Genomic DNA, 13,925 nt, shown 5'->3' on the forward strand with positions numbered 1-13,925 from the left:
GTTTAAAATGTCTTAAAATTATTACTCATCGTTGGTATTTTGGTCACGCCCAACAAAGTCGTCCCAGTCCCGCCCATAGAAACATCCCACTCCGTACTGGAAAGATGGCGACGAGTGTACTGCGGGTCCTGTCGAGGCTCTCTACCAAAAACACGGGGATAGTGACCCGTAACACCGGTATGAAAACATCAAACATATCCAGGACGACTCAGAGCAGAACGGCAGTGTTCACGGCGTCGGGGGCAATCCTACCCAAACCGGAAAAAGTGAGTGTTTTCTGCTTTGGTTGTGGAGAGAAACCCGACAAGATATTTGCCTGACTGGGTGGGCGGGACTTGCTGCGGATTGACATCTGTAACATCCAATAAAAACACAGAATGCTCACGGGCTGTCTTCGGCAGCAAATGAGCGTATGTTTATCCAAACGACGGGCATTTACAGGAAGTAATTACTCCTAATTTATTTAATTCTTGCCATTTCTTGTGTCAAAGTGACGGTATATGACAGTATTTCACATATTGTGCATTTAGGAGAATTTCAGCGGAGGAATTGGTGAAAAATACATTGATATTATAAGAACACTTCATGGTATAGATTGTTGTTTATGCAGGAAACGTCGAAGTGATCGTCGATAAGGGAGAATGTATGTCTATTACATAACTGTTATCATATCCTAAATTATTTAATGCTGCTTTAATAATTGACATGAATATTAGCTTTTAGAATTATTTGAGAAAGGGAAAATATTTGCTCAAGCTAGCCAAAGGGCTAAATTTAAAAAAAAAATGGATGACTCAAAAAATAATTTAAAAAGGATGGACTGATAGCTGAGACCCTGCTGTAAGGCCAACATTTATTCCAGCCTAGTTACTTTGGGAGTCTAATCTCAGCTTCCTCAGACAGACATACAATGAATTTGACTCACTGTGCTTATTAGAGGAACATGCTAAACTAGTTTTGGCAGGATATTTGTAGAGAATTATAGGCTACATTTAGACTAATATAAGTTGCAGCCCATTGAGGGGACCCTGATTTAATACCATTTAATTTTTTGCAGACGCCATTTGGTCTCATTCGCATGACAATAGTGGTGGTGCCTTTCCTTTATGTGGGAACTCTTATCAGCAAGAACTTCGCTGCTCTCTTAGAGGAGCATGACATCTTTGTCCCTGAAGATGACGATGATGACGACTGATCAAACTTGGGGAAATAAACGGTAAAGTCAAAGTGTGTGTTAGCCACACCTTATTTAATCTTTAAACGCAGTCTTATCCTGTGTAGAGGGAGTGTCAGCTATGTGTTGAAGAATGCAGGTTGTGGCATGTTTGCAATATACACCAGATAACAGATTTTTTTAAAATAAACATTTATATTTACAGGGTGCTTTGCAATATGGACTGAAAGCAGACCAATCAGCAAGGGAAATATGGAGAAGATGGGACTCTTCCAAACATATCCCCCTACCTCCAACCATCTCCTTTCTCTCTGCTTATATTAATCTTGTTTTCAGTAAAATAATTTATCAAACACTCTCATATCATGTGATGCTATCAAAACTACTTGTAATGGCTTCACTCTTGTTTGCATGTTTGTGTGTACCAACTCAATAAACGGTGGATTACATCTTAAAAACACTTGTTTTTTAAACTGAGCAGTTAATAGTTGCCATCCTCTTCAGATATCCAGTCCTGACAACTCATATCATTATTTGTATGTTATAATGGTGTCTTTAATTGCTGTCACTGTTCAGTGTAGATTGTAGGTTGTCCTTGGTCAGGTCTGTCTTGCTCCATCATGAAGTGCAGCATTGGCCAGTCTCAAGTGTTCGTTGAGGGAGCCCATCTCCAACTGTCCACGACCCCTCATGTCACTTAATTCTACATAAGCCTCCTTAAAACGCTCGTAAGCTGCGTCTTTCTCCTAGGAAAAACATAGAAGGTAAATCAAATTCAAACATCTGGTTACATGAAAGCTCTGTTATTGTTTTTATAGTTTGTATTGTCCAAGCAAGTGGGCAGCAGTGGCTCAGTGGTATAGCAGGGTTGTCCAATGGTGGTTCGATCCCAACTCCTCCCTAGTCACTGTTGTGTGTCCTTGGGCAAGGCACTTTACCTGCATAGCCTCCAGTGTTCTCACTGGTGTATGACACTCTTTGCTGGGCTGCCTTAAGCAATTTCCCCATTGTGGGACTAATAAAGGTTTCTTAAAAAAAGACGTCAGAACTCAAAACATACCTTGGTAAGAGATTGAACCTCATTTTGCAGACAGCTGATTTCTTTCTTAAGATACTCCACCTCGTTATCTTTTGCTCTTAGCAGAGTCTGAAAGACATGTGCCCCTTACAATTACCAATAAATATATATTGGAAATACACTTGAAAAGTAGCAGAACACAGAAAACTAAAGGAAAAATGAACAAAGTAGATCACATTTTAAACATTATCAAATATGCAATACTTCTAAAATAATAACAAAGTGCAAATTTCTATCTCACTGTAAAATAGACATTTTCTTTTTCAGACTCTTTCTTTCATTGTATCAACAGAAGAGATCTATGTAATCAAACAGAAAAGCCACAAGTGACATTTGAGATGCTGAAATGTCAATTGAATGCCTTATTTCTGAGCTCTAAATAAAATATTTAAATGTTCACATAAGAGGTAAGAGACTATTTCTCTGGGCCAGGTGGTAGATTAAAGTATTGTGATGAGAGACATGCACCACAATTCAGCCAGTAGGTGGCAGTATATGCTGCACAACATGAACGAGGTCATGAGAAAAAAGCAGCAGTGACACTCTTTTGCAGGGAGTCATTATTATAGATTAAACAATAAAAATGACTTGGTATATTTGTTTTAGTAATGAGGGCTCAGAGTCCCACACTTCCTGATCTCAATTGTTTTTGGCTCACAGTGACGAAGGTCTGCCCTTCAAGCTGGAGATAATGATTCAGCTGCGGCAAACAGAGCTGGATCAAAGTGCAGCGAGGAGTTAAGAGGTTTTTAGATTTTCAACTGTCACATGGTAAAAAGAGAGTGTGTATCACAATATATTTATTAACAGTACCTCTAGTTCTAATGCAGTGCGCTCAGTGCTGCCAAGGGATACCACGTCCATCCTTTCACCCGTGATGAAATAACGCATGCGGCTGATCTCTTCTGCCAGTTTGGCCTTAAGCTCCTGAAAAAGAGATTTTTAGCTACGAAGAAATGTTGCATCCTATTACAGAATGTTTTTTCACCCTGTTACAGTTTTTTGAGTTACTTTGTATGAGATACTAAAACAATGAGTCAAGGCTTGAACCTGGTTCTCTCTGCGGAGCTGCTCCAGCTCTCTCTCCTTTCGGTTGAGCTCTGTCTCCCGGCTCTTGCTGTTCTGCTCAGTGCGGCTCAGCTCCAGGCATTTCTGAGAGTAGCGTTCTGACAACACATCTAGTTCACTGTGCAATACGTCTGCCTGGGGCCTGACACGCATAAACACACAAATTCTGGAGTAAATCATATTGCACCACTATGCAAAGTGGTCACAGAGTGGAACTTCTGCAGCCAGTGAGAGCCCCTAAAGAGGAGTTGCTCTTGTCAGCATGAAGACAGTAATGAACTTACATGTGGCCACTGTGTGAAGAATCCATGTGGGTCACTGCTCCAGACAAATGCCTGGCCTTCTCCAGCTCCTGTCTGTGGGCTGCTCTCAGTGCTTCCATAGCTTTGAAGAAGAGATAGGAGCTTAAAACAACACAATGACACACTGCATCAAAGAACAACTACACTTTAAAATCCACTTTGAGCATCAAAACACTGTTATTCATTCTTCTAGATACTGGTAATCATTTATACAAAGTGACATATTTACCACAGTTAATTCAATTAATGTTACAGACAGGTACAGATGAATAGTGTAGTGGGAGCTAAAAGAATGTCGAAGCATCAGGCTGTAGATGCTGTTTCTTGGCTTACCTTTAGCTGCTGCCTGGCTTTCCTCCTGCAGCATCCTGTCTCTCTCCTCCTCCAGCTCTCTCACCTCCCTGGCATGATTCTCCTGCATCTCCTGCAGTGCTTTCCTGTGGGAAAATTCCATGGCTTCCAGTCTAGCTCTACAGGGGGCCCCTGGGCCACAGGGGCTGTCCACCTCTATCCCAAGGGCTGCACGCTCCTTCTTAATGCCCTCTACTTGCTTACGAAGAGAAGCAGCCTGGGACAGTTAGAATGTATTAGGGATTTATTGAGTCACACACTTGTCTGTTAATGAAATTAAGTTTTTCTTACCTCCTTTTGAAGAACCTCAGCTGTATTTGTTTGACTGATTTGGGCACCATTTACAGATGGAGGAGCCTCCTTTGCGCCTGATATATTTGTTTGTGAACCAGTGACAGACTGTTTGGTCTCTTCAGGGCTTGACTGATAAGTCTGGGAACCAATTAGAGACTCCTCTGATGCCTGTTGGGTGCTTGACTGATGAGCCTGGGCTCCAATAAGAGACTGTGCAGTCATGTCCCTAAATGACAACGTCTCAAATTGAGCCCACTTCCTGTTAACCTCAGAGTCCAGGGTTTCGATGACAGGCACAGGCACACTCCCCCTTTTCAGCTCCATGTAGTCCCACCTGCTGCCCATCTCACTGAAGGGGACCCCCTCTTCAAACCACTTGTTCCTCTCTTCCAGGCGCTTTGCTTGCTCGCGGTCCCAGCCCTCCCCTTCTTCTCTCAGACTGGCCGGAGACAAGTCTGGCCCCAAATCTCTGTCTAATGCTCTGTGGTCAGCCTGGTGGGAGTTTGCAGCTGTGTTGGCGGAGGTGTAAGTGGCGGGCTTATAGCTGGAGTCCCTGCAGGTGAACTGAGCAGGTGGTTGGCATGACGACGGTCTCCGGGAGAGGGGGTTCTCTTTCTCGCTGCCAGTGTCCGATTGGCTGAAGGCAGAATGAAGGAAACACAGGAGGGTAGAGTTACACATCCAAAGAAAGACGAGAGAGGGGCTTCACTTCTGACTGACCAACTAATCTCATTGTTTGTGTTTTTTCACAGTGGTCAGGTCTGTGTGATGCTTCCTTTAGATTCAAAATATGTGTGTGTGTATTTTCGCTGGAGCAACATTGTGGGCCTATTAAAAATAACACATTTTCATTATGTAAGATGTAATTGGTAAACATTATGATTAATTAATAAAAAGAACATAATTCTTTTCTTTCAAAGATAAACAGACTTATTAGTTTGAGTACCAACGGTAAATCTTTTCTTCGTGTCATTTTTAATTTTAAACCTCAACTACAACATAGTCAATACACTTTTACTTTTACTGCCAGTACAAAGTCAGACTCACTGCATGTTGTTCTGGATCGCCTGCTTTAATAGCTTCACCCAGTTCCGCCGAATTCTGGACGTTATAACAGAGAGAGTGAACACTGCTCTTTTTGTCTGGAGAAGATCAAAAGACACAAACACGCACACAGAGACACACACAAAGACACACACACTATTAACACACTATTAAACAGGAAGTAGCCAAACATGTAATATCTAGTGCTGAGACTGTACACGAAAACAAGTGCAGTAAATACATACTTGAATTCTGAGTCCATAATTCTTCTCTACATCACAGTCAGACACGTTCACACAGGTTGTCAGGTCAATCTCTCCGTCCAGATCATCCGACTGCAGGTTGATAAGAAAACTTCAAATTTATTCAAACAAGGCGCCACCTCAAACTACTAAAGTCCTAATATAGCAGGCCATACCTCCTCAGCCTCTGAGTCTCTGTAATACCTCAGGGAATTATCACCAAGAACAAACCAGTGTTTCCTCCACTGTGGAAAAATACATTAATTAACTGGTGGTACATGCATCAATGTAATTATATCAACGTCTAGAAACTGGACTACTGAATTAGTATGAGTCTATTCTTGTGTTGTCAGTCAGGATGTATGAGTGTTACTGAAGGCATTAGCATAGAACGCGACCATATTATTTTCTTTTTAAACATAGCATAAGAAGATTACAAATTTAGAGAAATATTCATTTACCTTGCCATGTTCATCCAGTCTAGACATCCACCCCTTCCAAGTAACAACATCTGCAATGAAAGTATTAGAGTGACCAGGTTGACAGCATTCTACTGTGGTTTGTGTCGCACACGTTACTGTGAAACAAAGGAAACGGAAGCCGTCAGTATGAATGTGTGTTCGTTAGATAACCACATCATTCAAGAGTTGCAGGCAAGAAAGCTGTGTCTGAAAACTAGAAGATATTGTACAAAGAAGGAACATAAAGTAGGAAGGTGTGTATTTTCCATGATTAAAACTGGAGGAACAGGAAGAGAAAGAGGAAGTGGTACAACATCATAAGTATGACTTGAAAGCACACAGTATGTTTGTGCAAAATAATAAGAAATACTCACCATACATGAGTCCAATATTTATGTATGTGTCAGACAGACAAGTAAAAAAACAATTGAAAGAGATGAAAAATATTTAAGCCAGGAAGTAAAAAAAATGTGATCGCTCTTGTTATGGAAATACTGTGTGCAAAACAAACTTCTAAGCAGTGAAAGAAAGAAAAAAATACAAACATATCAAGGTTCAGTGTTCTACAAATCAGCAGTTTTTGCTATGACAAAGCAGCACTGACACTGCAAACCACCCTAGAATCTATTAATAAAGATGATAAAGCATGTGAACATGCTGCCCTGAAATGTAGGAGTGCTAAGTAATGTATTTTTTCCTGCAATGTGCCTCTGTGTGAGGCATCCAGGAAAGGTTTTACAATGTCTGTACAATATACATGACCCATTTTCATCCAAACACTTTTGTGATTTACTGTATACAGATGCAGGAAGTCATGAGACTACGCTCACCTGTGTCTGCAGGCATTCAGGAGGACCTCCCTCCTTCACCCTTGAAGATCTGTGTTTTCCACGTTGCTTATCTGAGCACTTTGATGAAATGAAGAGATAACACTACTGTTTGTAGCCTGTTGATATTTACGGTCTGCAGCAAGAACCCCTTCTTACCTGTGAATGAATAGACGCTGTTGACTGTCTTCGAGATGATCGTCCATTTTCAGAGTCACAGCATTTCTCTCGTCTGTCTCTCCCCCTCTCTCTGCCTCTCCCCCGCTCATCTGGTTCAGTCCTTGGATTGTAGATGTCTATTTCATCCTGACACCTTCAGTAAAAATTAAGACATCTTTTACAAACATATTGACAAAATACACGCTGAAGTAAAACATCTGTAAAACCTTCAAAAATGTGCCATGCCTTGCTTTTGCCATAAGTACGACAATTATTCAGTCAGACTTTGATGTTTACTAGACTACCCTTTCACTATTCTGTAGCAAAGGATGTAAAGTAACATGTGCACTAGGAATGCAGATGAATTCACCATGCACTGCCATGGAGTGTATGACCTACCTGTATGTCCTGACTCTCTGGTTTCTGCATGGACTGGGACTCTGGTTTCTCCGCCTAAGCCCTGGAAACTCTTCCTCTGACTCCAGATAGATCTTTGGAATGTCAGCCAGCACTACATAGTCGTCCATACTCATCCCCACCTGGAATTCATACACTTTACATAAGTTGTGATATAACGTGCAGCTTCTTACACAGTGACTCTGTGAGGCTGCAGGAAGGCACAGTAGCGCTTTGAGATAAATGCTAACATCAGCATGAGTGTTAACATGCTGATACCTGCTACTTAGCACCAAACACGCAGCAGTTTTGGAGAACACTGACATTTTTAACAGAAAAATATTATTGGTCCTGTTACACATGTGTGTGTGTGGATTATTGTCTTAGATCTTTGTATTTATTCCTGAGTTATGGTCAACATGTGTTTATGAGGTCACTGTGACCTTGGACTACCAATTCCTTATCAGCCCACCTGCAGGTCCAAGTGCACATTTATATACATTACATTACATTTATTAGAATAAATACATGTTAACAAAATCCATCAAGGTATTGTAAGTTTTTGTTCCCCACAAAAACAGGATGGATGGACTGTTGTCAAGTATTGGTGCAGAGGCAAAATTATATCTTTTTATAACATACATCCCAACAATTTCTAGCAAAATGAACAATCACACTTAAAATCATTAGGATTTGTCCTCTGACCAACTAGAACATGCAAAGTTTGATTGTAGTCTGAACCAACAGGATGATGTTATATTATTCCTCCTAGCATTGCTAAAACAACAATACCCAACATATGTACCTCCTCAACTTCTACTGCAGCCTTCTTGGGTTCAGAGGTCAGCAGGGCCTCCATGCCTCGCCTCATGTTGCTCCTGCTTCTCTCACCACTGACATCATTGTTCCTCTCACTCCCCTTATCAGTTTCTGAGATTGCAATGTGGGACATTGATCCACCAAGGACCTGAGCATCTACACCGCGCCTCAATGAAGAGGAGCCATGTGAAGGTGGGAGGCTGAGTAGAGAGTGTGCGGACCCCTGCCAGGAGCCCTGAGAAGGACTCAGTCTGCTGTCTCTGGAGTGAGGTTCCATTTGCGGAGTGCGACTGTGAGGACTGTAGCCATTCCTGGATGGGGACACTTCTCGGCTGTTGCGAGTTTGTGTGTTGGCCGAGCTGTTGACAGCTGTTCGGGTTCTCGGTGATGCCTGAGATCCTTGGTATGAGTTTTGCTGAACAGCAGAGGAGCCACGGCGGGAGATAGACTCCAGATTTCTGTACAGTTTCTCAGAGTCCAAAGAGTGCTTATTTGAAGCCTGTGATGCGCTCCTCGACTCTCGGCTACGTCCTTTCTGAGATTCATATTCACCATTCTGTAAAGGGAAAGAGTCTGTGCGCCTGTGAGAAGGGGTGGCACGAGAAGGTGAGGTGGTGCGAGAAACAATGGACCCCCTCCTGCGGGACGGACTGGACCTGCCTGATGTACGACGAGAGGCACCATGTGATGGAAGCTGAGAAGAACCATGAGACTGAACCTGACTCCTAGAAAGGGAGCTTCCTCTTCGAGGAGATTCAGTCACCTTGTACCGGTCTGGGCTCACAGAGCTGGTACGTGTAGGAGAATTACTCTCTGAGTTAGCTCCTGGTCTAAAGTTGGAGTGGTATGTGTACCTCTGAGGGGATTCACTTCTCCATGTTTCCTGCATGTACGTCTCAGTGTTTCTTCTCTGGGAAGGCACTCCAAGGTTGACAGTCCTAAAGGGGACGCAGGCTTTAGGCTCACGAACATAGTTGTTTGGGAGAGGATGTCCCCTCTCATAATAACGATACTGCCGTTTGGTGACCTCCTCCATCTGCTGCTCACCACCACCTCTTCTGTCTGGAGAGAAGTAGCCGCTCTCGTGTTCCCTGTTGCTTCTGGATTCTGAAAATCATACAAAGCCTCTGACTTAATATATAGCCTGTAAGAGAACATCATGGATCGGGTTGTAATTCAGGTCAGGATCAAAATGTCTGACAGTGAAAGAAGTCTTAAACTGACCTGAAGCCCGACGGGACCTGTCTCTGCCCCTTCTTTCATCCATCCAGGAGCTTTCAGAGCCTCGGTGTGGAGACGGGTCCAGTCGGGTCATTTCTCTTTGGGCCACACAGTGCCTCTCTGAGCTGAGGGATCTGCCCCTCTCTGAGCTGGTGGAGGCAGAACACGTCAGTCAAAATAATCCCTCAGAACATATGCACAGTTACAGTCTTATTGCCTTTATTAGCAGTATTCCATGATGCAATCAAATATATCCTCCCACATTAACACAGGGTTGCAGCAAATTCCAAAACATGCATCATGAAACATTTTTATTTTCATTTTTATTTCACCATGGTTTGGGTCAAAACAGACATTGGTATGATGTTAAACACATTTTATGACGTGCATGTCTTCCTTCTGTAACAAGGTTTCAAATTCAGACTTTGACACAAGCACACTGAAAGCATGAGCTATATGAACACTGATTAATTGCCTTGAAAATGTTTATGTTCAGACAATAAGCTAATTCAAACCAAGACCACTGCAATTTTTAACACATTCATAACTGAATCAACAAGTGTGTGGGGAAAGGAGTGGCTTAAAACAATTAAAGTATATTGGTCTTAATTGTCTTAATATCTGCGAGGCTTTATACATTATTATTATGATACATGAAGCACTTGAATAAAAGAAAAGCAACAGCAAATTTGAACCCAGCCTCAAAGTGTAAGCCACCACCCGACCCTTCACCTCTGTTTGCAGAGGTCTTTATGCTAATGTGTGTCAGCAACAAGCCACCTAAATGTGTTGATCTGTCCATCCAACTGTATGACCACTTGCCTTCTAATTTTTAGTATATGTATAATGAAGCTGATGTTTGTCTTTGAGTGACTCATTCATACCCTACCCCAAAGGCCAGTTCTTAGAAAAAAAATGTGTCTTCTAAAATCAGGCTACAGGATACAGTCACCTGGATTGTATGTCAGTGTCACAGATATTAAGTTCCCACTCAGGACTCAGACTGTGCACCAGACTCCACTCGTAGGTCCAACCGCCGCTGATGTCATCACTACTGGTGCTTGTGGTCACCTCTGACAGATTGTCATCATCTGCATCCTAGTTTAATGAACACAGAAACACATTTTCATGTGTTAACAGACTGTTTAACCCAAACAGTAACTTAACTCAAAAACATCAACAATGTTAATTTGGCATTTGCACAATTGCAGCATGTTACTAATTAAGTTTTATATTTTCATTTTATTGTGGTATCAAAAATAAGCACCTACATCACATTATGACTCAAGCAATAGCAGATAGTAGCTACTTGATGCCAGCTGTCTTTTATCACATATATTTTGAAGATCAATCAATACAAAGTTACCACTCAGACACTGATATACAGCCACTAGCACCTCAAACATTACAACATATTTCACTTACTGCTCGATGTCCTTAAGCCAGATCTGCTGTGAAGGCTTTGCAGCTCCTTCTTCCTTTCCTTCTCCATTCGCTCTGGCTAAGCCAATGCTTTTAGACTGCACAGGACGTAACTCAAGCTACTCTCCGGTCATGCTCATGATTTTTTCATTGCTCTAGTGCTTTTGCATTACCAGAACCGCCCACTCTGTGTCTTTCTCCTCGTTATCTTGATCTCTCTGTCAGTTCCACCTCTCATTACCAGGTGGACGACAAAGGTTTTTGATCTTTTAAGAGCCAGATCTCTCAGATACGTGTAAGCTTAAAGAACAGAAAACTCTCTTTTGTTTTCAGGCAAAAAATGTGATTACAAACACAATTATCTGTGATATTCCTCTCTGTTTAAGTTTAAGTTAACTGGGCCAGTGTTGCATGAAGGTATGTGTTTGCATGTGTCATATGAACGTGTCACATTACAGCTCATTCCCTAAGGACTGTGATGAACTTTCATTAATTAATGATACAGAATCAAATGCCACCTTGTTTCATTGTCCTTCTCCCACCTCCATAGTAATTTCACTTGGTGATTGTGTTGTATTTTTATTGGATCATCATCTCAGGTGGATCAGCTTCATGACACCTGTTGTATTCAGTAGCAGCGAAACACTTGACCTTTTCCTCAGCTGTTAACCTCAGTATGTATTCTGGTGTGAAGGCATACCTGCACCACTGTACTTATAATTTAGTTTCATAAAAGCTCTGGTTTGTTTTTCTGTTCAAGCTCGAGGCTAAGTAATACTGACCCCGTTAGCTTTAGCCTCGGTCATTTAGAGGTGTAGCCTCTGCAGTCAGTTTGTTTTTGTGGTATATTTAAAAGCATCCCGGTTACCTTTTCTTATCTGCTTAAAACTTTACAAAGTTAGTTAGAGACACCGGTTTCTGTGTTGTTTTTAGTATTAGCATTAGCATTAGCATATACCAGCTAGCTAAACATAGCATCGTAGCATAGCAGATACTATTAGCTAATTTCTCTTGCGCTAATGATACTTTTTTCTTTTAAAAATTATATAAGCAATTATTGAGCAATCAGTCACATTCTAGGCCAGTTCTCTGTTCATACAGGGACCTGTGTTTTCACAGAATGACAGCATGTTACACACCCACTCCTGTACATCAGCCTGTTGTGCTTCATCTTTGAGGTGCATGTGATCCGGCCGCAGGCAGGAGCTGCACCGGGAGGGGTCAAAGGTGTTGGGCTGGAACCGGCGGCAGTAATAGTCATCAGCAGGCAGTGACATGTCGATCCTGCTTAGTCTAACCTGCAGCGTTTGGTCATTTGTTCTCAGGCACCTTAGTATGTGTTGCTCTTAATAGAACTGATGTGCTGTTATTTCCCAGGAGGCTCCTGGTGGGCTCTATAGACACATTTCATTAACATATTATGAACAACAACCATCATCAACACAGGCGAATCCTTATTAGTTACTATTAGATAGGCTCTGAGAGATTAAAGGTTCTTTAATTTCCAGTATTTGCATCCAGTGACATAAGCACAATACTAGTGTCTAAAAACTGCTCTCTGTGAGTCATGCCTACATGTCACTAATGATGTGGTGTCTCTTTAGGCATACTTGGAAGCACAGTTACTCAAATATCCAGCTAAACGGAACTGAAACACACACCGCCATTGCTGATATATTTACACCTGAAGTGTAGCCATTACATAGAGGGAATCCCCTGCATAAAGTTTCATGGGTGTCACATGCAAAAAAACTACATCATACTTACCTTAGCGATGACGTCCATTTTTCAAAAGGAAAGACGTTAAACTGGGTAATATATAAGAGAAGATCCTTCACTGAAAGCTCTTTGTCTTCAGAGCCCCATGGACATGATCTGGTCTGACAATACAGGTTGTTGGTGGCTGGGGTCTTTTGTCAGAAAAGAAACTTTCACTGGTTCTCACATGGGCACAATATGGGGAGTGTACGCTATCAGATATCATCATCTTTAGAAAGTGAAACACAGCACTAACTTCTCTTAACAGATGTCTTATGGACGACGGTGGCCTGCTGCACAGATGGTAACTCTGACAGAGCAGCCACAAAGAGGACAGGTAACAGAGAAGAGCTCAGAGGGACACAAACATCAAATCCTCTTTTTAAATCATTAGATATCCTCACAATATAATTTGGATAAGTTTTTCTCTTAAGGCTTAAATGAGATGAGAAGCTTGATTAATCTGCAGACTAAAGCTTGATAGTATAGCTGCACAAAAAGAAAGCTAGTGAGTATCAAAAAATGTCTAAATTTCAACAATCACATTGTTGGTTTTATACAGAAATGTGGGTTTAACTTGTGTGTACCTGTTAAACTATGTGTTTGGATTGATAAATTCACATTTGGGGGCGGTTATTTCACAATAGCGCCCCCATTCTTGACAGAGATACTGCAACTTTGTTTGACTGGATTCTTAACAATGCAGTGTTTGTGTTTGAGTTGTTTGAAAATGTAATGATGCTTGATGGCTATCATCTTAGATAGAACAGAAATAATGGTGTGATGGTTGAGGTCAATAAAAAAGTCAAAAGGTTTGTACACATCTTGTATAATGAAGGTCATTTTACCTCAATGGGCACAATGTCTTTCTTCTTTTTAATGACCTTAAGTAAAACAAACATAGTACAATTCATATTGAACAGAGCTGCCATCCTTAGTAGAGTTAATTCCACTGTTAGGACCGTTTTTCAGCTGGGACTTCAGTGTCTGAAGAAGCCACCAGAGGGGGCCTTTTGTCTCAACAGAGCTGGTGTGTAAACATTACACATTAAGGATGTACACAAACTGAGGACTAACATGCACTTCCAAATGCTCACAGTCAGTCCCTGCATTTTGTTACTCAGCCTGCACACACACACACATACACACACACAAATGTCCGAGTACCATCTGCTTTCAGATCCCACACTGCTCATCAAACATCCACAGAGATGCTGTGTATTTATAAGTGCACCTCAGTCTGTGTCTTGTTTTAAAATGATTGGTGAGAATAGAGCGCTGCATCTCGTTTTAGCACACGTCGGCAGTT

The 13,925-nt window shown here is 41.6% G+C and overlaps 2 protein-coding genes across 2 annotated transcripts; one reads left to right on the forward strand and one right to left on the reverse strand.

The window, feature by feature from the left end:
- The first annotated feature begins 72 nt into the window (after positions 1 to 72).
- Positions 73 to 1,632, forward strand: smdt1b (single-pass membrane protein with aspartate-rich tail 1b). Its single transcript, XM_028406077.1, has 3 exons — positions 73 to 266; positions 1,058 to 1,216; positions 1,380 to 1,632. Exons 1-2 carry the CDS (start codon positions 105 to 107, stop codon positions 1,193 to 1,195), a joined length of 300 nt encoding a protein of 99 aa, XP_028261878.1. The 5' UTR covers positions 73 to 104; the 3' UTR covers positions 1,196 to 1,216; positions 1,380 to 1,632.
- Positions 1,633 to 1,716: 84 nt separating this feature from the next.
- LOC114435573 (myosin phosphatase Rho-interacting protein-like) lies at positions 1,717 to 9,530 on the reverse strand. Its single transcript, XM_028405351.1, has 16 exons — positions 9,440 to 9,530; positions 8,202 to 9,322; positions 7,400 to 7,539; positions 7,001 to 7,154; positions 6,845 to 6,922; positions 6,015 to 6,047; positions 5,730 to 5,798; positions 5,557 to 5,646; positions 5,315 to 5,409; positions 4,265 to 4,904; positions 3,956 to 4,190; positions 3,605 to 3,704; positions 3,303 to 3,462; positions 3,066 to 3,179; positions 2,235 to 2,321; positions 1,717 to 1,920 (listed from the first exon to the last, which is right to left on the reverse strand). Exons 1-16 carry the CDS (start codon positions 9,528 to 9,530, stop codon positions 1,774 to 1,776), a joined length of 3,354 nt encoding a protein of 1,117 aa, XP_028261152.1. The 3' UTR covers positions 1,717 to 1,773.
- Between the last annotated feature and the right edge of the window lie 4,395 nt (positions 9,531 to 13,925).

Source organism: Parambassis ranga, chromosome 1 (assembly GCF_900634625.1).
Source record: "Parambassis ranga chromosome 1, fParRan2.1, whole genome shotgun sequence".
Classification (NCBI taxonomy): Eukaryota; Metazoa; Chordata; class Actinopteri; family Ambassidae; genus Parambassis; species Parambassis ranga.

Coding starts and splice junctions, on each gene's coding strand:
- smdt1b (XM_028406077.1), top strand. CDS start 105: ATGGCGACGAGTGTACTGCGGGTCCTGTCGAGGCTCTCTACCAAAAAC. Junction 267..1,057: donor TCCTACCCAAACCGGAAAAA/GTGAGTGTTTTC, acceptor AATTTTTTGCAG/ACGCCATTTGGTCTCATTCG.
- LOC114435573 (XM_028405351.1), bottom strand. CDS start 9,530: ATGACCCGACTGGACCCGTCTCCACACCGAGGCTCTGAAAGCTCCTGG. Junction 6,048..6,844: donor CTGAATGCCTGCAGACACAG/GTGAGCGTAGTC, acceptor GTTACTTGGAAG/GGGTGGATGTCTAGACTGGA. Junction 5,647..5,729: donor GAGACTCAGAGGCTGAGGAG/GTATGGCCTGCT, acceptor ATCAACCTGCAG/TCGGATGATCTGGACGGAGA.